At 37.8% G+C, this 25698-nt stretch overlaps 2 protein-coding genes across 7 annotated transcripts in view; one reads left to right on the top strand and one right to left on the bottom strand.

Annotated features, from left to right (window-relative positions):
- isl2a (ISL LIM homeobox 2a) lies at window positions 1-5540 on the top strand (the record flags this gene model as incomplete). 3 transcript variants are annotated; one of them, XM_079858793.1, is made up of 6 exons in its annotated part: window positions 1-192; window positions 585-774; window positions 1594-1856; window positions 3114-3397; window positions 3895-4062; window positions 4894-5540. In XM_079858793.1, 6 exons carry the CDS (start codon window positions 135-137, stop codon window positions 5008-5010), a joined length of 1080 nt encoding a protein of 359 aa, XP_079714919.1. In that variant the 3' UTR covers window positions 5011-5540. The 3 variants fall into 3 exon arrangements, with proteins under 3 accessions (XP_079714919.1, XP_079714920.1, XP_079714918.1); XM_079858794.1 differs by having other exon boundaries at window positions 135-192; window positions 1594-1859; window positions 4963-5409; XM_079858792.1 differs by having other exon boundaries at window positions 135-192; window positions 1594-1859; window positions 4894-5409.
- Window positions 5541-10727: 5187 nt separating this feature from the next.
- Window positions 10728-25698, bottom strand: part of scaper (S-phase cyclin A-associated protein in the ER) — a 111083-nt gene continuing 96112 nt past the window's right edge. For all 4 annotated transcript variants that reach the window (XM_079858779.1, XM_079858781.1, XM_079858780.1 and 1 more), the window contains 3 exons: window positions 14109-14300; window positions 11820-11868; window positions 10728-11507 (listed from right to left, as the gene is read on the bottom strand). In XM_079858779.1, the coding sequence (XP_079714905.1) occupies window positions 11404-11507; window positions 11820-11868; window positions 14109-14300 (345 nt within the window). In that variant the 3' untranslated portion in view covers window positions 10728-11403. The remainder of the gene's footprint in view (window positions 11508-11819; window positions 11869-14108; window positions 14301-25698) is intronic.

Here is a 25698-nt window from a genome sequence, read left to right as displayed (position 1 = left end):
GGTGACGTCAGAGCCAGTGTCTGTGTGTTGCTCTTCCCACAGGCTCTTCGGCCAGAAGTTATTAGTCAGCTCGGGACGAGGCAGTTTCCCATTCCATTTCCTCATCTGTACGCCTTCTGCCTTAACCCTCCTGTATGGTGGATATTCTACCCCATCCTTCTTTCTTGGGTGATATGGGGGATCATTCAAAAAGTAAGTGCTGGGTGTTTGTTTCAACTCGTCATTACACGAGAACTTTGAATATCGTTAATGCAAAATTAGTTCAACATTACACCGAGACAATAAGAACTTTTTTTTTTTCTTCCAGTAGACTACTATAGGCTATCAAAAATATAATTTCATGTCGACTAGCCTATGTTATTATTATTATTTTTTTGTGCTAAGCATGACTTATCTGCAAAACAGTATTGGTGCAGCCAAAAACACGAACCAATATAATGAAATAAAACAGGAAAAATAACGACAGAGGATGCATGAGCTATAATCTTGCATATCTGCACGACGGCGGTGTTTTGGGGGGATTAATCAGGCTATATAGGGGCGCAGTCGGAGGACACTAGCTAATCCTTGCTCTCCATATCCAGAGAAGTCTGGAATCGCCATGTGTGTAGGCTGTGGAAGTCAGATCCATGATCAGTACATCCTGCGAGTGTCCCCGGACCTGGAGTGGCACGCAGCCTGTCTGAAGTGCGCAGAATGCAGTCAGTACCTGGATGAGACGTGCACTTGCTTCGTCCGGGACGGCAAGACTTATTGCAAGAGAGATTACGTACGGTACGAGTCACTCATATATTTGTGATTTCACAGCTTTGGAATTTCGTCGAGGCCCTCTTTTTCACAGATTCTTGACCCAAACGATCTAGAGATGTGGAAAAACTCTGCATGCTGTTCTGCAGTTTTATCATAAACTAAAGAAGTGTATCTTAAACAACATATGATGCAGAGGTAAAAATATAGCCTAGGCTATAATAAAATATAGTAAAGCATACAAAAAAAACTAAGATAGCCTATTTAGTGGAAACTAATTATTTGTCAGCAAAATTCCAATATTTCATGGCTTGAGTGTGATTATGCTAATACAGACATGTTTGGTTTAGCCTCAATGCTTGATTTTTTTTTAATACCGGTGTTTGTTCAGTGTTGTTTTGAAGTTTGCTTTGTAAAGAAATATAAGCTAAAGCATTGTGTTCATTGTGTCTTATACACCTTATTATATATGCTCTCGTAAATATGAAACCTCAGTTATAATAGCCTACTAGCATATGTGTAAATAATAATGCATTAAAGCAGTCAAACGCAGTGTTTGAATGTTTTAATGCATTATTCTTTACAAATATGCTACTATTTACTCTGCACTGTTAGCCTTCTGTTTACTCTGCGGCTAGGAACATGTAATTATTCATGAACGGATAAATGCATTGTATTGTGTGTATTGTAACACTTATAATTAATTATATACATGCTTTGAGAAAAGAGTTTACAATTGTGATTGCGATCCGTATTTCGTGGCCTTGTAAAATCGAGCTGAGATGAGTTGGACGGTTTTGGAAACGAACAGTAAAAATAAGCAAATGTTTCTATTGGATTTTGCAGATTATTCGGGATCAAATGCGCCAAATGCAACATCGGTTTCTGCAGCAGTGACCTGGTGATGAGGGCCCGGGATAACGTGTATCACATGGAGTGTTTCAGGTGCTCGGTGTGCAGCAGACATTTGCTCCCGGGAGATGAGTTCTCTCTGCGGGACGAGGAGCTGCTCTGCCGGGCGGATCACGGGCTGCTCATGGAGCGCGCTTCAGCCGGGAGCCCCATCAGTCCCGGGAACATTCACTCCAACAGGCCCCTGCACATCCCAGGTAGTAGTAACAATAAAAATACTACTGAGAAAATTATTACTATTAATAATAATAAAAAAAGCAATGCTAATGTCCAAGTTACACATACTTGTCTATATTTATAATTCATTAGGGTGCTGTAACAACAATAACAGTACATGTACACAAAGGTAGTGTCACGAAAATAACATGCCTAATAATATTAATATTTTCGCTATTGTAGTAGTTGTTGTTGTGAAATATTAGCCTACTAACGGCCACTCTGAGATCCCAGACTTTAGTTCTCTGTTACATCTAATCAGCTTGTGAAATTGTGTTAACAGACTTCCGAGTAGCTTGTGTTCGGTGCCAGTTTGAAGATATTTGTTTTCGTGTAAAACCCCTCAAGGCACGCACTTGGAGCTGGCTGAGATTGTTTGATGATATTTATGATTGAATTAGCATGACGTGAAATTAATCTGAAATTGTTTATGCGTTTGGTTGGAAACAGCGTTTTTCTTAGGCTAGTTTTTTTTTATTTATTTTTTTATAAAAAGAATGTGCAATATTGCGATATATAAATAAAGAGTTCTGGGCTACACTTTATTTTAAGGTGTCATTGTTACAGTGTAGCCTAATTATATATTTAAGTAATAGTAATAGGGTTAGGATTAGGGTTTGGTTAGGGATTAGGGTTAGTTACATGCATACTTTACTGTTATTACTATGGAATGTACATGTAACATATGTAACACTAAAATAAAGTGTTAGCGAGGTCTGTTATTTTCTTGGCTGTTAGATTGGTAGGATATGTCTATCAGATATCAGAGTAAAATTGTTTTTGTTTTCTTAAATACATTATTGATTAGATAGGCGACAAATTGTACTTTTAACGTTTAATTTCGAACTAAAACTGCATTTAGATAATTTGACTAAAATAAACGGTTTAGCATGTTAGACTGTAATGCTTTGACATCTGGTAGTTGACTAAAAGCTTCAATGTTCTGTTCGATTATGTGTCACTACTTAACCCTCTTATTGCTCTGTAAGATGGTGCACTTATTGCATGTTATACTTTTATATCCTATGTCGATCCTTCAACATTTTGCACATACAGCAAAGTTGAGAGCATATTGAAGGCCCTAAGAGGTGTTTTGACTGACACGCACTTGGCTACAGACCGATGTGTGTATGCACAATTTAACCTTCAAGTAAGCGTGCTCTTCTGCAGTGTGTCTAAATAATGAAATGACCCCTCAATGCGAAAAGTGATTTACACGTAGGCTATTTTATTCGCAGAACCTGTGCCAGTTCGTCAGCCACCTCACCGGAACCACGTTCATAAGCAGTCTGAGAAGACCACGCGTGTTCGGACAGTATTAAACGAAAAGCAGCTTCACACTCTCCGGACGTGTTATAACGCAAACCCGCGACCGGATGCGCTAATGAAGGAGCAGCTCGTGGAAATGACCGGTCTGAGTCCACGAGTCATACGAGTTTGGTTCCAAAACAAGCGCTGCAAAGACAAGAAGAGGTCCATACTTATGAAACAACTACAACAACAGCAACACAGCGACAAAACGGTAGGAAGATCAGTTTTGTAGGCTATACTTAATTCTAATGAGTGATGGCAATCAACGAATTTGCTTTAGGTACTAAACTTATTTTGACTATAGCAACCCTTCAAATAAAGTTTCTTTAATGATTCTTTGCAAATATTGCTATAATCGAGCTGACTTTATGCTTCTTTGGAGATTAAAAATGTCTTGATGTTACATATAGCCAAATTTTTAGGGTTATCTGTACACTGAAAAATATTATATGATCAATACGTTATGACATGTTTTTACATTGCTTTAACTCGTAAAAAAATCTATCTATCTATCTATCTATCTATCTAATGGTTCAATTATTTTTTTACTGCATAATATAAACATTCAAAATGCGATATATAATGGATGGCTGTGATTTATTTCAATGATTTTGAACACATTTGAAATTCCCACCTAAAGTGTTAAGATTCTTTGAAACTGAAATATGATAAGCTGAGTCGCTAAGGTTTCTCCTCAACCTTTTGCAGAATCTTCAAGGTCTCACGGGAACGCCTCTGGTGGCAGGCAGCCCGATTAGACATGACACCACGGTCCAGGGAAATCCTGTAGAAGTTCAAACCTATCAGCCTCCGTGGAAAGCCTTAAGCGAATTTGCCTTACAGAGTGACCTGGACCAGCCTGCTTTCCAACAGCTGGTGAGGACTGCCATCCCCGAACACTTATTATTACAAGGCCTAACAACTAGGCTTTAATGTGCTTCTCCATTCCATCCCGACTCTTTTTCTTTTATCAAAATTATCAGTCATATAATTTAAGCATTTTCATGAAAAAAAAAATGGCTGCAGATTGTTTATTATTAGGTCTAAAGCGTTTGGCAATTATTTCAAATGATATTTTGCAGTAGCTTCTAGTTTCAAGCGAACAGTGATCGTAGCCTAATAATTGTTTACTTAATAGAAAAAAAAAATTCATATAGGCCTATATGTAGGCATATAGCCTTTTCGTTAACTGTGTTTTTACATGTTTCATTGTAGCCTAAGTTGACTACAAGATTGTCCGAACTTCGTAGCAACAATTAATAGAGAACATAGCCTATATCGGGTGGTACATCGACATAACATAATCTAGTGTCAATATTTAGTACTTCATTATAAATTTACATATCGCATGTGTACGACAAAAACGATAAATAACAAAAAAATAAAAACAAAACGATTTGTTTATGTGTTGAAAGGGCGCGAAAAGACGCTCACGAGATCGCGCGAAATTTCAAGACAGAAATTCCTTTGAAAAGTTGATCCCATGCTAATTCGCACTCTGGTTATTGGCCTATCTTTATTTTGTCTGATATGTAACACCATACCAAACTTGTTTAGGCTAATGTAAATGTCAATTGCAAATCGTATGTAAAACTCTGTCATTTAATCAAATTCGGGCCGCAGATGTAGCCTATACCTATAGCCTCAGCATGTTGACAGCTATCGAACAGCCTACTGATTCCCAACTCTCCCCTCACCCTTCTATAGGTGTCATTTTCCGAGTCGGGTTCGCTGGGTAACTCGTCTGGTAGTGATGTGACCTCTCTGTCATCGCAGTTACCCGACACCCCCAACAGCATGGTGCCCAGTCCCGTGGAGACGTGAGAGCCCACCGGAGACTCCTGCCCCAGCATGCCCTCACCCGCCCTGCATGAAAACCCATCACCTCACCGCCTCGAACGGAAAAAGGGATTAAACAAGATGGATTTAAACAGTTTGCCAAACGGAGGAGCCTTTCCAAGCGTCTTTGGGGTTTCCAGACGTGTTACAAAACTGTTTTTAAAGCATTTGGACCGTATATCCAGGACGTCCAACGGAATATGAACACATTATTTTGGTTTTGATTATGGACCAGTTACGAAAACAACAGTCTTAACAGTGTTTATTCAAGACCATCAATGTGTAGCTTTATCAACAAGTGGTATTTTCCAAATAAGACAAAAATCTTTTGTCTTAGTGCGCATGATCTCTCCGAAGATGTATAAAACTGAGCTGTAAAATATTTTATCTTAACGAATGGATGACAGATTGTATAAACTTCTCGATTTAAAAAAGTAAGTTATTGTTATTTATTGTCAGGACAACCGTCCATACCAAAAAGTGAAAAATGACCTAAATAAACTACGTTAAATGCTGTTTATGTCTGAGGAAGCTTGCATGCAAAGACAACCATATCATGTTACCTTTACACATATCTTTTTATAACAAGATGAAAGACACTTCAGTCATAATACAACTGGATATAGGACGGGAAATAACTGTCCAAAGATTTAGTAAAAAGAACAGGAGCAACGTGAACACAATTAAATAGTGAATAACTGCAGTGTTGTGATATCTGAATTTATTATGAAATTTTATTTTGCTTTTTCGTTATACCTATTCAGACGTGCATTATTGTTTTGTGTGTATATATATATATACACTCAAAACAATATACACACCTTTCTATATTTTTTGCATCGTTTTGGGGAAATAGTATAAAGACGGAATATTGTAATAGGCTATGATTATAAAGAATCGCATTATGCAGAAAATGTTCTTTGTTTTGGGGATAAGATTCTTATGCTGCTCTTTCAAAGCATGGTTCTTTAGGAAACCTATAAAGATAGTGAACAGAAAACATGGGTTTTGGTATCGTTAAAAAGTAACCGTTTTTCTTGAGTGATAAATATAGCTATGAATAAAGTCTCGTTAACACTTTATTTTACAGTGTCCTTGTTACACGTTACTTACTGTAGTAATAACTATAAATTATGTATAATTACATGCAACTAACCCTAAACCAAACCATATTCCTAACCCCATAATAAGAACATGTTGGCTAGTTAATTATTATTTCTCAGTAGGCTTACTAATGTATCTATTATTACACTGTAACACGGACACCTTAACTTAAGGTGTCACTGTTACAGTGTAATTATACATTTAAGTACTGAGTAATATTAATTAACTACATGTACTTACTATAGGGTTAGGGTAGGATTAGGATTTGGTTGAGGGATAGTTGCATGTAATTATTCATAATTTACTGTTATTACTATGGCAAGTACATGTAACATATAACAAGGACACTAAAATAAAGTGTTACCAATAACCAAAGTCTCTTATCTGCTGGTCAATCACGTATAAAGATGCATTGATATATTGAGGCTATAACATGATCACAGATCCCTGATCTGTCACATTCAGCCCTTAACGGAGGCTTCGAATGAATATACATCTATCTATCCATCTATTTTAATATCGTACCGACCGGATACTGAATGAGTAATTGAAGCCCTCCCGTAGCAGTGATCAATCTCGTGTTGCTCGTAAAGCTGTGAGTCTAGACGGAGGACAGGGATCGGCGGCCGCTTATCTGCGCTCGGCATCACCTGCAAATGATCCACTGAATGGAAGCACAACAAACCCGAAGCACCTCTCTCTTAACGGACTCCCTCTCGGCAAACGCACCCTTGCATGTCCAGGGTTTCTTTTCATTCCGAGTCAGGAGACATAGCCGCTGGACACCAGAAGATCAGACCAAAATCACTGCGGGCCATTGTGGCAAGATAATCCTGTTTGTCAGATAACTCTCTGGAGGATAAGCAGTTGTAAGGCAGCGCTGCAGTTTATGTATTTTTCTTCATTTTCTGCAATTAATTCAGGCATTTAAACATTATTTTGTTGACAATTATAGTTTTAAAAAAATGATAATAAATGTTAAATTTTTAACAGCCTGGGAAATCACAAAAAGGTGTTTTGTGGCTTTTAGTCCATACGTTTTGAGACAACAGTGTTCTGCTAAACAATGTTGACAAGCTTACTTTTGGTGGATATATGAATTTAGTCTTTTTCTTTCTGAAAATGGAAAAAAAAATATTGATGACTCATCCTGCACTCCTGATTTCTGTCCAATCAAATGCTTTCTAGAATGACAACGCCCCTCCCCCAGTGCCGGCAAATGACTAGCAAGTATCAAATAATTCAGATACTTCTCTATATATTATGTAAAAAGTGCATGCTATTGACAGTGACATCTAATGCTCTTTTTAACTATAAGTGCTGTAGATAATTAAATGGAGGTTAGACTAAATGTGTGACTATAGCACCTGTGCTACGTATTTCACTTGACATTGCTAACATGACGGATGTTAACTATGTCAGTAGCTTAAATAGGCCTATATCCATTAATGTATCACACAATAGACAAGAGCGTTCTTTAACAGTGGTGGAGAAATACTTTTTCGTCGAATTTAAACACAAAGTATGGAAATTCCAAAGAAAGCAGCGATGTTATGGCATGCCAAAACAAGGCCTTCCACATGTCCCGCTCAAGCTTCCTGTTTAACTAGGAAATACGTAAACACAAAAAACCTGCCATAGTCAGTCGATTTTATAGGGTCTTTATGAAATAAACTATGTCTGAAAAACTTGCATTGAGTTGTTAGAAGTTCTATTCAAAATCTAACAGCAAAATCTCACAGCGATTAGATACGAAAATATAGGCTAATAGGCCTATAGGTTACTGAATTGATGTTAAATCTTTTCCATCTACTATTCACAATCTATGCAGCTTTCCTCTGCACTGAGGTGTTGTGTGAGGCGCAAAAGTGCATTCGGTTTGTGAAAGTGTTGATTCTGTTTGCAAAGACGACAGACAATAATTCAATTAAACAAATAAAGCCTAAACCTAAGCTTATACTCACCAAAAACGTATTCATTCGCTATTAATTTGCTAGCTTGTAAAAACTAGCCTACTTTGCTTCAGAAAATGCAAATAACTGCATTTATTATATGAAATGCAAACTATGCCACGTAGTCTTCTGTTAAAATACACGAATTCTAAAATATATATGCTTAGAAATAGGCCTACTTAAAAAAAAAAAAAAAAAAAAAAAAAATGCATATCTTTGACAATTTTTAATTGCTAAACTGTGTGCAGATCTGATCCGGATTACACCCCATTAAATCGAATGAAATTAAGAAATCTTAATTGGATTCAAATAAAACAGCTCTTCTTCTGAATGACGACGGGTTGGCGACATGCAGCGCTTATGATGGTTGCTTTAGGGAGAAATAACGATTCAGATGTCATGGCCAGAGGTCAAAAGCCGCATCTTGGTTCAAATTCCGCCACTAATTTAATAATTTAGGTCTAATTAAATAAACGCACGCTTAAGCCAAGTTCATGTGTGTATAGAACAAATCTTTAAAGTCTTGACTAATTACAACTCTCCCCTGTCTGTCATTTTAATGTGAAATGTCAAAGTATTTAGCTAACCTTTAGTTTATAAATCGAAGCCTAAAACACATCTGACTCCTAAACCAAACAACTAGCCTACATGTCCCTTTATGGAAATGCCTTGTCATTTAATACATTCAAGCTTAATTTATTCCTTACAATTAATTTAAAACTGTCACAATAGTCCAGCTCAAACCTTTAAATACAACGAAATAATCTATATCCAAATATATGCTGATGCTGAGAACAGGCAAACGATGTCAAACGCATTCGGAGCTTTTGTAATTTCACTGCTAGAACATTCAAAAGCCTAAAAAATCGTATATTTTGTTTAATAAAAACAACTAAATTGGCAAGACATACTAACGGTACTTGATTAAAATGCAACAAAATTAATTTGAACGTAGCCTATAGGCTACACAAAATGCAGCAAAATAACTCGACATTTTTCTTGAACACAAATCGAATTTTCATTTATTTTTCTTTTTTATTATGATTAAATTAAACAAATTTAAATAAAACCTCGAAGCGTTTTATCATGAATAAAAACCCGTCATATAATAAAATAAGTCTGAAATTTGCCATTGCATCACTTTTTATTTTAGACATATCCCCATTCTGAGAAAACAGTCATTTTGTCCAAAAAATAAATAAATACATTGTTAATTATAACATTGTTATTGTATAAAAAAACTTTAGAATGCCATCATATAAACGCGTTTCTTCTTCACAGCCGCGTTTCTTAATTAAATTCAGAAAACAAGAGAAACATTTCAGTGAATGCAAGAGACATTCAGACAACAGATTTAGCAATCAAATTCATGATTCATTAACTGACAGGACGGAAAGGGCCACAGCGTTCCTCTGTTCCTCTGCCAAAATCACGAGAACGTCGAGCTCTCAGATGGTTTCGGAATGGCAAATAACGGAATGGTCTATAAAAACAGCTCCCATTCAAGTTGTCACATATACACCCACTTCCATTTCAAAGCCCATCATCTAGATCTCACATAAAATGCATTCATTTTACTGGATTGAATCTAAAAGCATTGTTTAAAAGAAAAAAGAAAAAGTGTTATTTCACTTAATGAAAAGATTTGGTGTAGAACTGAAGTTGTTATGAACCTGGAAGTCAGTCTGACCCAGAGGCTCCAGTGCATGTTGACACAGTCATGTATTGAGTGACTCACTCAGTGAGTCACACAGGTATAGTCAGAGTGTGTGTGAGAGAAGGATGGGACGGAAGAAAGCGGGCTGTTTGTGGTGCCCCGGGGCCAGCGAGGACCCTGGTTATGTGGCCCCAACCCTTTTACAATGCCGTTTTAACCCACATTTCAGGTTCAGCTTCACTGCATTTCACTGTTAAAAAAAAAAAGCAAAAAAAAAAAAAAACCCTTAAATTAAGTACAATCAACTTAGATGTTTGAGTAATTTCAACTTAAATTCCATTAAACGGACTTAATAAATACATAAGCTCTCAATTAAAACTTTTTTTTTTGAGAAATGTTCTTATAACTCTACATAAAATCACAATTATGCATTGAAGTATAAAATAGTGTGATTGTAAATATATTTCATGTACAATATTTTAGAATCTTAAAAGTGTAAGATCACATCGAGGGTCTGAGATTCTAATTTAAACCTGGAAGTAAACAAAGTTGTAGGATTTTAAAAATGTTAAGCAAAGAAACGTTATGATGTCAATTTATAAAAAATAATTCAGATGTTGCATTGTTTCTAGCTCTCCAATCACATGAACAAACCTGAACTCCTTTGTATACAGATGGTCTTGCTTTCATTGAAGCTCATGATGCTCTTTAGATCGTCTCAAATCATGCTGGAGAACACGATCATCAGGTTTGACAAACTTCATGATATTAAGGCAAAAGGGAGTCAAACCAAATACTAAGACATTCTAAACATTTTACGTTACATTTTTGACACAATTGCTTATATTGATAAATGAAAACATCTGTATTAAAAAAAACATTTTCATTGCAACTTCATCTCTGACTTTTGAATCCTGTTGGTCCAAAAACATATTCTGGTAAACAATATTTCATCCTCTGTTACAAATGAAAGAATAACTTCGATTGAGCAGTATTAAATATTTTATTAAACTCATCCGTTTCTTAAATTAAACTTTTAAGTGCTTCAATACACTGAGAAAACGACAGAAAACAGGTTAACAAGGAAGAAGTGTTGAAATCGTGTATAAATTACAGTATAAAAAGCAAACAAGCAACGAAACACAACAACAGAAATTCAAAAAAATCATATGTCAGCTACAGGAAAAAATCTTCCTCTTTATGCATTGAAAAATATGAAACATGAAAACCGACGGATGAGGTAACTCGTCATTCTCCCTAAATTAAATGAGGGCTTCAGTTTATTCTACTTCATTCCCCAGTATCTTTTTATTTACAAAACAACAGAATATCCAAACTCAACCATTATCTTTTGTGAAAAACAAGAATCAATGAATGTGTCCAAAAATGTATTTAAGGTAAATCCTGTAAACATTCTATTGCTCATAAACACATGTATGACAAGTCAGTTTTTTTTCTCAGTGTGCTAATATATATGCTAATATACAGTTACTGGAAAACCACTAGGAATGACTCACTACTGATTGACGGCTTCGATGGAGGTCTGATGACTGTCTTCATTTGTACCCTAAACCCCCTCCAGAACAGTTCTGCATTGTGGAATATGCATTAGGTTTCAATGTCAATGTGTGTAATGTGCTTCTGTAAATGACTGCACTCCTTCGCTCACTCCTCCTGCTTCTTGAGGAAGAACTGAAGTGCGGAGTCCCACTGGTCTCTGGGGAAGCGGTTGGAGAGCTCGCAGTAGTTCAGAGGAGCCCAGCCCTTCTCTGATGGGGAAAGATCAGAGGTTTAACACTGACACAGGAAGTAAAGCATTGAATCAATGCCAGACAGAAGGAGCCTTTCGTGAGCAATAAAGCCATTTATTTTTAACTAATGCACTTTAGAACAGAATATGGGGATTTCTGGATCCATTTCACAATTGTAAATATTTAGACAATTAATCTAATTTAAAATGTATATTTAAGCATAATTGAAATACATGTCTAAAGATGGATATCGTCAGTCGTGTATGCAAAGATATGAGATTTCATATGGATGACTTGTTTTTCCTCAAATTTGGCGAATATAGTCCTCACCTGGCTGTGAAGCTTTGCTGTCCGATTGGTTCTCATTGGTGGCACAGTCCTGAATTACACAAAATTAACAGATTTCATTATTTATTCCAGTTGGTGATGCACGTGGAGCAAAACATTGTCTTATCCCAGACAGATATTTACTATGGAAGCTCGTTTCCAACACCGAGTAAAAAATAAGAGGTAATTGCGACTTTTTTCCTCACAATTCTGACTTTTTTTCTCACAATTGCGTGATATAAACTCGCAATTGCAAGTAAAAAGTCAGAATTGCGAGATGTAAATTCGTAATTGTGAGAAAAAAGTCAGAATTGTGAGATAAACTCGTAATTGTGAGAAAAAAGTCAGAATTGCGAGATGTAAACTCGTAATTGTGAGAAAAAAGTCAGAATTGCGAGATGTAAACTCGTAATTGTGAGAAAAACGTCAATTGCGCGATGTAAACTCGTAATTGTGAGAAAAAAGTCAGAATTGCGAGATGTAAACTCGTAATTGTGAGAAAAACGTCAGAATTGCGCGATGTAAACTCGTAATTGTGAGAAAAATGTCAGAATTGCGCGATGTAAACTCGTAATTGTGAGAAAAAAGTCAGAATTGCGAGATAAACTCGTAATTGCTAAGAAAAGTCGGAATCGCAGGAAAAACGTCAGAATTGAGAGATATAAACTCGGAATTGCGAGAAAGTCAGAATTGTGAGAAAAAGTTAGAATTATAAGATATAAACTTGCAATTGCGAGAAAAAAAATCAGAATTGCTAGTTATAAACTCAGAATTGCGAGAAAAAAGTCAATGTTTGTGAGTTTAGTTTAGTTCTTGCAAAAATAACAAATAAAATAAATCGCAATTATCTTAAAAAAAAAAGTATTCCGTGGCAGAAACAAGCTTCGCATATTCGCATACAACTAAAAGTAAACAATTTGTATAAATGATTCCCCTGAAAAGTGAAACACTGTGCGTTGGCTGAACCAATAGGGTTATTTAGGGGCGGGACAATGGTGTTTCGACCAATGGAAGATGGGATCATCTTCAGATGGGTTCAGAGAAGTCCGTTTGAAAAATGGTTCTTTTTTTTTTGCCATTCAGTTTGGCTATGCAAATTATTACGAACTTCAGATAAAATTATTTAAGGACCAAATTTCCTTTTTATTAAGTTTTGGATAAAGTGGATGAAGCTTTTGTCAATCTCAGCAACTGATGTCAAGTTGCAGGACATCGTCAGTCTTTCCATTGTTTGAATAAGATGACGATTCCCTGTCTTTGTTGGAGTAAGAGCTAATCTCTCTGTAAGTAATGGCAGCGGCGATGTAGTGTGGAGAGCGCTGTCAGGAAGAAGATGAAGGGAGAGGGTGTTTACTGGAGGCTCAAGTACTGGCAGGTAAATCCACTCAAACAGACAGAGGAAACCATCCATTTGAGCGAAGGAAGCTGCTTCTTTTAGGGGGGTGTTGGGGCGCTGGAAACTAAAAGGTCATGGGTTCGATTCCCAGGGAATACACCAATAACTTACATTCACTCTAAGTCGCTTTGTATATAAGCCAAATGAATATGTTTACAATGTAATTGTATCTCACAATTCTGACCTTGTTTCTAGCAACTGATTGGAAAAAAAAAAGAAAGAATTGCGAGGCATAAACTCACAATTGCGAGAGAAAAAAAGTCAGAATTGTGAGATATTTTTCAATAAGTGGTGGAAACAAGTTTCCATAATTCATGTACAACTAAAAGTAAACCATTTGTACAATGATTCCCCTGAAAAGTGAAACGCTGTGGATTGGCTGAACCAATAGGGTTATTTTGGGGGGCAGGACTATGTTGTTTTGACCAATGGAAGATCAGATAAGTGTTCAGAGAAGCTTGTTTGAAAAATGGTTATTTTTAATTACTGTGTTTCGATTAATAACTGTTCTAAAATATGCTATATGTTCACTAGGATATGAGAAAGCTATTTTAAAATATCAGAAAATTTTACATTTTGTAACGCATATATTGAATTTTATTGATGAATCTACAAGGAACATATTTGCAAAGGTTTCTTGAGTTAAACGTGGAGTTGTGTCCATCCAAATTGCAAATTTACGCGAAAAATCGAAATACCGCAAAAATTTGCGAATAAACTGCCGCTTTAATCCCACGTGTTCCGAGATTTATTCGGTAAATGTGTTTCCAATCACTGAGCTGTTTTGCCGTTGCAAACTGCTGTTCGTGTGAACACACTCCTTTATAGCAGGAATAGAGTTCGTGAAACAAAGTGTGAATTGCACGAGTGACGGAGTGTATGAAGGTGCGATTTACCTGTATGAAGGTGGCCAGCAGCACACAGCTCATTTCCTGTTGCAGGATGACCTTGTTCTGCAGGTTATTGTAGCAGGCGCAGATGAGCGAGGGGAAGAGCACTTTGATGAGTCGCGGGTGGCTGAAATACTGGAACGGCAACTGACACAGTTTCTGCAACACGCTGGGCTGGCGGCCAGACTGCACATTCACCTGGAACACACACAGTGACAGTGCGTGCGCACACACGCAACCAGTGAGGCCAAAGCCACAGCCAGCTGTAAATCAACCCGCCCCTCTCTGCCCGTCCCACACGTAAATCTGCCACTAAAACAACACACAAACAGCCATTAAGAGGAGAAATAGAGGGCAGTGCCTCCCAGCGCACAATTACACTCCATAAAACACAGACAGGGATGCCTCATCCACTTCTGCTGAGCGTGTACGCTGAACACACACAGGTTCAGATTTGCCCCATGGGAGGACACACTTGAGCTCCGTTCCAAAACCTAGTGAGCTCCCTCGCTCGCTATCCACTTCCTACCTAGGCAGCATTGAAATGGACATAGATCCTCATAAGTGACCAATTTGGAACATTTTGTATAGGTAGTGACTCACGTTACACACATTGCGCACAGGAAACTCAATTTGGAACTGATTCCAATCTGCTTGTTAAGTCTGATGTCAATCGTCACCGTTTCTGTAGTCTCAGACACAGACCCATGGACCGCTGGCTGAATGTCTGATGCATATGGCACAAGTAACTGGAAACACTTCAGGATTTTCTAAGTCGTCATCTGATTGGTTGAATTCTACAGGATGTCCGAGAGACGCGTGTGTCGTTGCCGTGATGCCAAACCCCCTCATGGAAGAAGAATGCTATAGTGTTTACAATTGTGACTGAGTGCATATCAGGATCAACTAAACTGGATTTTCAAAAGTATGTGAAGTATGTAAAGTTTGCGGCATAGACTTACACCGGTCAGTTATATTACACCAATGTTATATTCTAACGCCCCTAAACTTGACGTGGAACAAAAACTGTGATTGGTTGCTTGACATGTCAGTAAGACGGCCTCTGGGAGGTCCTTGGCCAATGAAAGCTGCTATGGAGTCCAGACCTTCTGCCGTCAGTCTGAAGGTCTGGCTATGTGAGACTATCAGATGCCAAAACCAAACAACAAACAACACCAAAACACACTACGGAAAAATCTGTATCTCCATACTGAAATCTCAGATGGCCAAACCATGATTTATTGTTTAAGAATTGTTCAAATATTTTTTTCCAGGATGCGAATAGTGCTCATAAATGGCTGATTAAATAATATTCTCAATTGACGCAAATAGAGACCAAGTTGATCCAGAATTTTTTTTCTTAAGCGGATAGAGTTTGGCGCCAGCATGTTGATATGCTAACAGCTCCATATTTTGACAAGTAAAAAAAAAAAAAGCACAGAAATATTGGCTAAAACAGTCCATTTAAAATGGCGCTGAACTCTTTTTTTTTAATCAACAAAAGTCAATTTTGAATGGAACATTATTTTGGATTTATTTTTTCACTGAGCTTTCACTGATGCATTGTTTTATCCACAAAGGATACATGTGACGCTGCCTTAGAATCTAGCCAACAGAAGGTTTTTCGAGGTACACCTTTGCGTTATAATGGCCTTCATATGTACCTACGAAGATATTTGACGAAATGACAGGAAACTGACAAATGCTGGTTGTTCACTGAGGTTCATGTCACTGCAACCTCTCGCCACAACCTTTGAGAACCATCTATTCTATATTAAGGTCTATAACATGCTGAAATGCATGTTTGTGGGTCAGGTTTTGGAGTTGAACCTTGTGCAAAACATGCAAACAAGCCCAGTTCCACTTTAATAAATGAAGTAATACCAGTAATGGTGTTTGTACCGGGTGTATAGCCCTCATTTATCACTGCCTTCAAATCACATCGTCAAAATCGGCCCACCCCTTAGAATTAAAACCAAATCACAGCAGGCCTGGACTGATTAAATGCAGTGCCTGGGATGGGAAAAAACGAGGCACAGCCCCTAAATGCTACAAGCTTCCGACCGGGTTGGGGAGCCTGGGAAGGCCCTCATCTCCCAGGAAGGGAACCAGAGAGTTGGGAGGTCAGCACAGTAAATCCTGACTAGAGGGATTTGGGGGAGAAAGATGAAGAGAGGGAGGGGGCGTTAAACAGTCCCTATTACAGGTACACACATCCGTCCATTGCTGCTCGGCCCCAAATGCAAACCATAAGGGAGGGGAGTGACGTTCCCTGGGAAAAGCGTGACATAAATTACCAGGATTTACAAGATTTTAAAAATACTCTAACAATACTCTTTCCATCGCATTCTCCACTTTAATAATACCCCTCGAGGGTTTAAGTGCATGACAAACAAAGATAACTCACTACTTTTATCATTTAAAAGGTGAAGCGCCTTAAAATGTAGTTATACGGCAGTGTTCAAAGGCTTTAGGTCCATGTCACTCTGTATCAGGAACTGTTTAAAGATGCCTGACCAAAACAAGTAAAACAAACCACAGTGGAGCCCTTTAATGGTACTCAGAGTTGGAGTGAAGACTAGTCCCGGGATCGTCCGGCCTCGGATGACCAACAGCACGATTCAGAAGCTTTTTGCAGGGTTGAAATTAATGCTCTTGCTCTGCTACTATGGAACAAATGGTGCAAAACATCTGGTTGTTTTCAGCGTAGGAGCTGCGTAGTGTCAGAACGGTGGGTGAGATGAAGGAGGGTCTTTTTTCGGCCAAACGCAGAGAGTACAGAATCAATCTCTCCCATCAGTTCTGGACAAGACTAGGGAGTTGTAGAGATACTGCTGTATTTCTAATCATTCATGAGACTGGTCAAAATTACAATGCTGCAGACACATCGGGTACCCGTTTACCTCATGGACCCTTGGCACCTTCAGTGTATATACAGATCCTTGGACCAATTAGATTACTTGTCATTCAACAAGCTGATAACATGCAAATTAAAGTAAATAACTTCTCAATGGATGTTCTATCAGTGAAACGATTGGGAAGTTATTACACACATTGTCAATATGCTGATTTGCCGCCATAAAATCAGTATAATTTCGACTGTTATCTGCGTTTTGTTGTACATGTAAACACACTCAATGGGCTTCATTCATAAAACAAGCAGAACAAATTTGTGTTTAAATCATTCTTTCCCAACGTGAGAGAGTACAAGTGTGTCTCCATCTGTGGGGGTGGTGGGTTTTGTGGACATTCCGCCCACAAATCACGCAGCCATCTCATAATCCGTCAGCATGCGGTGCTTCATCTTCACACAACTAAACAATGAGTCCCCCTCAAGTGTCCACTGAGGGGAGACGTACAGCACTGAGAGAGCAGAGGTTACCTACCGCCCCAACCCAGGCAATGAACTCACCCGCCTCTCCCTGGCCGAGAGAAATGACCCTGCCCCTAACCGGCCCCAAACTTGGATTAAGACCTCGGCCAAGTCCTCCTGTACCAGCGTCTGCAGAGGTATCCATTCAGCAATTGACACCATAAAAGCAACGGCAGGCGTTTGAACTTGCGATTCCGGAGCGATCCCTCCCCCGCTTTAACACAGATGGCCATAAAGAAAGGAAGAGACAAGGCCTAGTGTCTAGTGTTGGTCTTAAGTAGAGAGCACTGGAGTTTTCATAAAGGGCCACGCTTTTACGGGCGGCCCATTACATAACTCCCGGCCTGTCAACTGAAAACAAAGGGAGCATAAAGTTAACGCAGTGAAACGCAAACATGCACACTACGAGCGGCTCAAGGTGAAGAGGAAGGAGACCTGTGGGCCAGGGGTTTGTTCTTTGATGAAGACTTGATAAGACGGCGGAGGAGAGACGAATGCCGACAGTAAAATAGATGGCTGTTTGGTTGTGTGGAGACATGCCGATAAAAAAATAGACGATAGAATTTGTGAAATGTATTGTGAAATGTGTATTAGGACTATATCCAGAAAACAAAATGATTTCTGGGTTACTGTACTAAATATTTCTTTTAATAAAATAAATAAATTATGAATTTTGGAAGTTGGCCATTGAGAATTATTACAAACATGACCGTCATGAAATCAAATTTACATGAGGAGGGACGCCACATTTACATAAAAATAATAACTAAATCTATTCGGAACTGAAACCAAACTCCAAAGGGCAGAATATATTTTCTTTTTTTTTTTGCAAGTTATGTTTTTGGTCTTTTTGTGCCTTTATTTGATAGGACAGTAGAGATTTTGACAGGAAAGCATGGGGTAGAGAGAGAGGGGAAGGGGATCGGCAAAGGACCTCGAGCTGGGAATCGAACTTGAGGCGCAGTTGCGCTATATGTCGGCGCGTTAACCATGGGGCTATTGGCGCCGACAGAATATATTTTCATAATTTTTCAAAGCCCCCAAATATAATGTCTCCATTGCAGCCATATATTTTCATGTATAAATACTGTGGAAATTTAAAACAAATGTGTGTAAAATAATAACTGGAAAATATTAACTTCCTATTAAGCTGACCCAAGAGAAACAAAACTATGTCTACATAAATATTAAATAATAAAATAATTCTAATAAATTAGAATAAAACAAAGCAGACTGAAAATGTCAAAGTATATTATTAATTACATTTATTTATTTTATGTATTATTTTTATTTTATTTTTTTAAACTTATTTTAGATTTTTAATATTTTTTTCAAAAAATGGATGATGAGTTCGCTCTATTTTATGTTGTTTCATAATTGCCTATATTGCATAGGACTATAGTGCTAAATAGGTTTATAATGCATTTTATCCATAATTTCGGCAAAGTTCAACGTGTTAAGCAGGATAAAATAGGCGACATTGGACTTAGTTTATTATTTCAGATGTTTTTTTTTTTAAAAACTACAATTGAAAAATGTATATATTATATATAAAATTTAACCCACCAAAGTGGCTAGTAGAAGTGACTGCGTTACACGCCACTGCTGAAATCCAACCGCATTTGGCGAGTGTTAATGTCAAGCCCTGCTTGTGCATGAGAAAGCTGTATGGACATTGAAATAAATCTGTGCTGCTTTCGTGTACAGCGTAAAACTGGCCTAAGTGTTGTTTTTCAATATAAATGGGAGGAGATGACGCAAGTGTCCCATGCTGCCAAGACACCTCAGCAATTTTTCGTTGGACCAGGGATGTCCGCTCTTTCAAAACTACAAATCTATGGCTCTGCCTTAAAGATGAACCAAACCGAGAGGATGAGAGAATGTTCACGCCACTGATAAGACAGGAGGTCTGCCTACATACTAGGATGCAAAGAGAGCACTCAGAAGAGGAAGTTATGGCTGAAAGGCCTTATCTGAACAACGCCTACCGCCCCCTCTTAACCATCCATCCAGACAACCTGACGGCGACTGGTACACGGGCGTAAACATCAAATTAAAAGACAAAAAAAAAAAAAAAAAAAAAATCAGTTGGTTTTCATCTCTCAAAAGCAGAAAGAATGTTTCTTTGTCATGAAAACGTCTCCGCTCGCCAGTGTATTGGCAAAGGATCACTGACTCACTACTGTTTGCTTAATAAATCAAGTGTCATCTTCGATCCTGCGAAAGATAATCTTTTCTTCTCGAGAAGACATCCGGACCTGGATCATGCTCAAACACAGCATTAGATGCAAATGGAGCCCTAAACTCTGAAAGATTTATGGGCAAACAAACAAAATTAAACGGACGAAACCCGGAGAAAAAAACGACAGAAAGAATTAACAGTGTGTTCGCACCTGAATTCACCCTTTAGGTAGGTCATAAATATTCCTCGCTGCCGTCAATCACATCTGTCCGCAAGATGTGTTTACAATCCCTGTTGCAAGGAAATCAAAGACGTTTGGTGATTTTCAATAACACTATCCCACGGTGGTCTGGGCATTTAATCAAAGAGTGTTGGGTTATCAACCGGGGTAATGGACTGTCGAAGGAGGCGTTTCAACATCAGTTAAACTAGGATTAGAAGCCCAGGAACAACACTAGGGTTTGAGGGCAAAGGAGATAGCCCCGCACTTGTAGGGAAGAATCAGACACGTGAAGGAGAGATAGGCGTAAAAGAAGGGAGTGAGAAGATAAGACAAGTGAGTGTGGTGGATTGGCTCAATCTGGCACTTTTGGTGGTGTAGGGGCTACAAGCTAAAAGGGTTGTTAGCCTTCACTTCGCTATCGTCGCTAAAACACAAAGTGTATATAGATAATAACATTTTCGCCTGGAAGAGCCTACAAGATAAAAGTGAGGAAGTTTGATAACTGTCAGGACAGGAGTCCAAACAGAAATGTGAATTATGGCCATTTTAACTTAGAAATGTTTTTTTTTTTTTGCCTTGTTCAATTTACATTAACAAACAGAATCAACTAAATATATTTGAGCTAGATTTACTAGCACTGAGTAATTGTTGGTCCACAGTTTGACCACCAAAACACAAAACAAATAAAGTACTCAGTTCTCAGGACAAAGTTCAAAAGAACAATATTTATTTGCAATAGAATTTTTTCTTTTCCATCACTTTTGATCAAATGAACTCATCCTTGCTGAATAATAGTAAGCATTTCTTAAAAAAAAAAATATATATATATGGGTCAATGACGTGACGGGTCATGTTTTTTGTCCAAAGGCCTTAATAATAATAAAAAACAAATATATAACATCCAAAGTATGTAAGGTAGTACAACTTGATCTCTTTTACTGAATCCAAAAGGTTTTAATTATATTTTACTACATATAAAGGTATTTTAAAGATTTTGAAGTGTCAAAAGGTCATTCGGTAAAACCGATATAGTAAATATTTAAATGGAATAATATTGTTTTTAATAACTAAAGGAACTACAATAATACAAATATAAAGCAGATAAGGCTTTTTTTTTTTACATTTCCCCTTTTCTCCTTTCCTTGTGCAATGTTTTACTTAAAGGGGGGGGGGTGAATTGCTGTTTCATGCATACTGAGTTTTTTACACTGTTAAAGAGTTGGATTCCCATGCTAAACATGGACAAAGTTTCAAAAGTTAAGTTGTACGTTTGAAGGAGTATTTTTGTTCCAAAAATACTCCTTCCGGTTTGTCACAAGTTTCGGAAAGTTTTTTTCGAGTATGGCTCTGTCTTACGTAAGATAGAGCGGAATTTCCTTATATGGGTCCTAAGGGCACTTCTCCGCGGCCGCGCGCGCACTCGCAGACCAGAGAGAGAAGAGAGCGAAAGCAGTACGTTACCTCAAAGCGCTATGCTCGGCTTTTAGGGAAGTCAATGTCACCAAAGAAGTGGGTTTTTGGTTGCCAGGGCAAGACAACCCTGCACAGATTCCCAAAGAACCCAGCGTTAAGGGAATAGTGGATGGAGTTTGTTTTTTCGAAGCATCAACGGAGGTTGTGCACGACTCTTTGTTCCCTGCATTTCGACGATGATTGTTTTATAAACAAAGCCCAGATCGACGATTTGCAGATCGTCTAATGCTTAAGGATCGAGCAGTCACGGTGAGTAAACTACTTCAAATGTCTCTCTGTGTTGTTGTTAGATCAGTTAGCACAGCTAAGCTTCGCCCACACGGCCCGCCCCCAGCCGCTCGTTTTTTTCCGGAAAGACTCGGTACAGTCAATCTTTCACTTATAAATATAATAAAACTAAAAACGTTTTGGAGATATGAAGGATGCAATACTACTCTATAGGTACTCAAGATTAACAGGAGATTGAGTGAAAATGAGCATTTCACCCCCCCTTTAAATATGTTGGAGTGTTTAGAGTAGTCCAATAAATTATTACATTTATGAGATCAGTGATAATTTTAGTTAATATTTCTTCTGTGGTACACACTATATACGATTTCAACATCAATGTCAAATCAGTTTTTAACTTTCAAATCAGTGGTTAAACCGAATGACTTTTTTGGTGACATTTTTTCCATCTTGTAAAAAATGACAAAAAACAGTGTTAATTGGTTGTACAAACCACAAAATCTTATTGTTAACACCTAGGTAAACTAAAAAAAATGGTTTCAAATATAGTTATATCTCCATTCTAATTTTTTACACTTTTAAAAACCCTTATTCGTCAATGACCCATATATATATATATATATATCTTATCTCTTACTAATCCCAAATGTTTGAGCAGTGGTTTTTGTGACATCAGCTAAACTACAAAGTCATTTATTTTATGAAAGGTTAAGAAGACATTTTTTTTTATTTGTATTAACATTCTCTGAAGAATTATTCACAATAAGACCAGGAATGTGTGTTAAAATAATAAAAAGGCTAAATTTTGATTTAATGTTGACTTTAAACCATATTAAAAATGAATTTCTCTTTGCTGTTGGCCATCATTCAAAAGCCTTTATGCCCCCCTTGAGTACAAACAAACTTCCTATCAGCTATGACTGCATATCTCACACACTAAACGGCTCTGTGTGTGAGGGTCTGAATAATATCCATGTGGAAAGAACAAATGTCCCCCAGTAGTTTTTCCCTGCCTTTATGAGCTGCATTATTTCTCAGATGCACACATGTAAACACAGGCTGGCTGAATCACTGCGAGACAGAGCAGGGTCAGCGCCGTCTTTGTCTTCTGCCAGTGCTTACATTAGTCTGAAAGAGTCAAATATTCCCGCTCCAGTCTCCATTTATCCTGTGCGAGGGCCGTGTGGATATACACCAGGGCCCCTGACACTGGCAAGTATCCGACTGGAGAGGGGCGGGGCCGTAGTGCCAAGTTCTACGCTGATGTTTATGTCATTTAATTCAGTCTAAATGTGTTGAAGTGCTTTTCGCGATTGGTTGGTGTTGCTGCAGGCATACTGTATATTTAGTTGATGGGAAAAATAACAAGGAAGAGAAAATTACTCAGTGTGGTTGATTTTGAAATTTAGCAGGCAACCATAGCAGTCATTTTTCTCTGCCTTGTCATTTTCTCCATCAATATAAAAACAATATGTTAAAGACTATACATAACATTTATATATAGTGTGTGTTCGAAAGTTTTTTTTATTTTTATTTCTTTGAATGTTGAAAATTCTCTTATGGTCACCAAGGCTACATTTATTTGATCAACAATACAGTAAAAACAGTAATATTATGAAATATTACAGTTTAAAATAGTTTATATATATATATATATATATATATATATATATATATATATATATATATATATATATATATATATATATTAAAATGTCATTTATTCCTGTGATCAAAGCTGAATTTTCAGCATCATTACTAAATCATTTCTAATATGATGATTTTATGCTCAAGAAAGAGTTATTTTTTATTATCAATGTTAAAAAACATTTGTGCTGCTTAATTTTGTGGAAATGCAACATTTGTCAGTATTCTTCAAAAGACAATGTGTAAGTCTTTACTGACACTTTATCAATTCAATGCATTCTTGCTCAAAATAATTTTTAAAAAAAAAGTCATATGCACTCTCACACTCACACTCACACACACACACACACACACACACACACACACACACACACACACACACACACACAAAAAGAGAGAGAGAGAGAGATGGAAAAATTACAAAGGAATATCAATAGTAAATAAAATCAATAAATCAATAAATTTAAAAAGTAAAAATCAATAAATAATAAACTAATAATAATTTAAAGACAAGGAGAAGATAAATGCAGGAAAATCAAGAGCCCATAATAATAGTGAAGGAAACAAAGTGATCAAAAGTGTGTGTGTGTGTTAAAAACCCTATTACAACACCGAAGATACACAATTTACATATACATTCATAAAATGCTCAAAGTTAGATTACCAAAATGCCAACTAACAATGTAACATGATGCCACGACTCAATTCCTCACATCAGCTTGTGATGGGTGACTGCACACATGTAGTAGGTGCATCCAACAATTTTTTTTATTTACAGTATATGACCTACCAGCAAGAATTTTGGCAAAAACGCATCTCAGCTGAATAGCTTCACAGCATTCTTTCCACCTCTCTCCAGTGCACCTGCCAGTGGTGGTGCTGTTTTTAATAATAAACCCTGATGTGAGCCAAATGGCAGCATAAAACAGCAGCTTGTGTACTGGAGGGAAGTCACAAGTTTAAAGACCTTGCAGCCTGGCATTTTTCAAATTAGCAAAGTGGGCTGGGAAGATATGAATATTCACGAGGCGTTATTCCCAGCCCGCTCGTCGTTTAAGTTCCCCCATGCGAGCACAAAGCCCAATCATCTGTCACGCCCCCCCTTAATTCAATCATCAACCCTCATTCAATTATCCAATATAATATGCAAATCAACCCAACAATGGCCAACAAATGCTAATTACCTACATCAAAATAATTAAATTGGATGGCATGAGCACAGAAGGACTGAACGGCTATAAAAATGGAGGCAGTTTCTTTAATTAAGAGCAAAAATGTTTTAAATTAGAAGCACATAAATTGCGAGGACTCTGCCCCCTCCCTTCCCCGTCCCCCGAGGGGACATTAAGACGTCACGGAGGAGGTTTCCACGTGATGCACGCATAACTAAAACCCGACCGAGTGTGGCGTAGTCACACCTGCCATGCAGTCGGTGGCTTCCAGGTAAACCAAGCATGCAAACGATATCAGGGACTCCCACTTCTTCATGCCAGGCTGATCTGTGATCTGTACTGCCAGGTTAGATCAGCTCCCTCCCCCCTCCCCCCACCACCACCAGGACTGAACAAAGAACGGGCCAACTGCCAGGCGGAGGATAACAATGTCCGTTCCTACTACACAGTGCAAAGCCAACAGAGGTGGCAAAGTCACTGCATTATTCAACAGCCTCCTTTTGTTGCCATTGTGTTGGTTGTTTGTAAGGAGAAAAGTACACCTGCTCTTGATCTAATGATGACCAAACATTATACACACCTCAGTGAAGGAGAGGAGAGGATCTTTTACGGTGCTAAAATAAGCCGTGTGAGACTACATGAAGCACTACTTGCAAATTGCTGTTGATTTAGATAGATTTTGTGTTTTGTAAAGTTTGCTAATTCAGTTGTTGTGGTGTTGATTCACATCGATTCTAGATTGTTGTGCAGAGTGATCAGATGCATATTTACGGTGGCCGAGAAAGCTCAACGCACTGCAAGTGGAGACAACACATGCGCTGCAAATAATCACAACGCAACCAAATACAGAAACACACTGCAAATACTCACAACGCAACCAAATACAGAAACACACTGCAAATACTCACAACGCAACCAAATACAGAAACACACTGCAAATACTCACAACGCAACCAAATACAGAAACACTCTTCAAATAAATCACAACGCAACCAAACACAGAAACACACTGCAAATAATCACAATGCAACCAAATACAGAAACACGCTGCAAATACTCACAACGCAACCAAATACAGAAACACACTGCAAATACTCACAATGCAACCAAACACAGAAACACGCTGCAAATACTCACAACGCAACCAAATACAGAAACACGCTGCAAATACTCACAACGCAACCAAAAACAGAAACACACTGCAAATACTCACAACGCAACCAAATACAGAAACACACTGCAAATACTCACAACGCAACCAAATACAGAAACCAGTGTTTCCCCTACAATGTATTAAG

The sequence above is a fragment of the Squalius cephalus genome (assembly GCF_949319135.1).
Source record: "Squalius cephalus genome assembly, chromosome: 23".
In the NCBI taxonomy this organism is placed as follows: domain Eukaryota; kingdom Metazoa; phylum Chordata; class Actinopteri; order Cypriniformes; family Leuciscidae; genus Squalius; species Squalius cephalus.
This window is presented reverse-complemented; position numbering and strand designations above follow the sequence as displayed.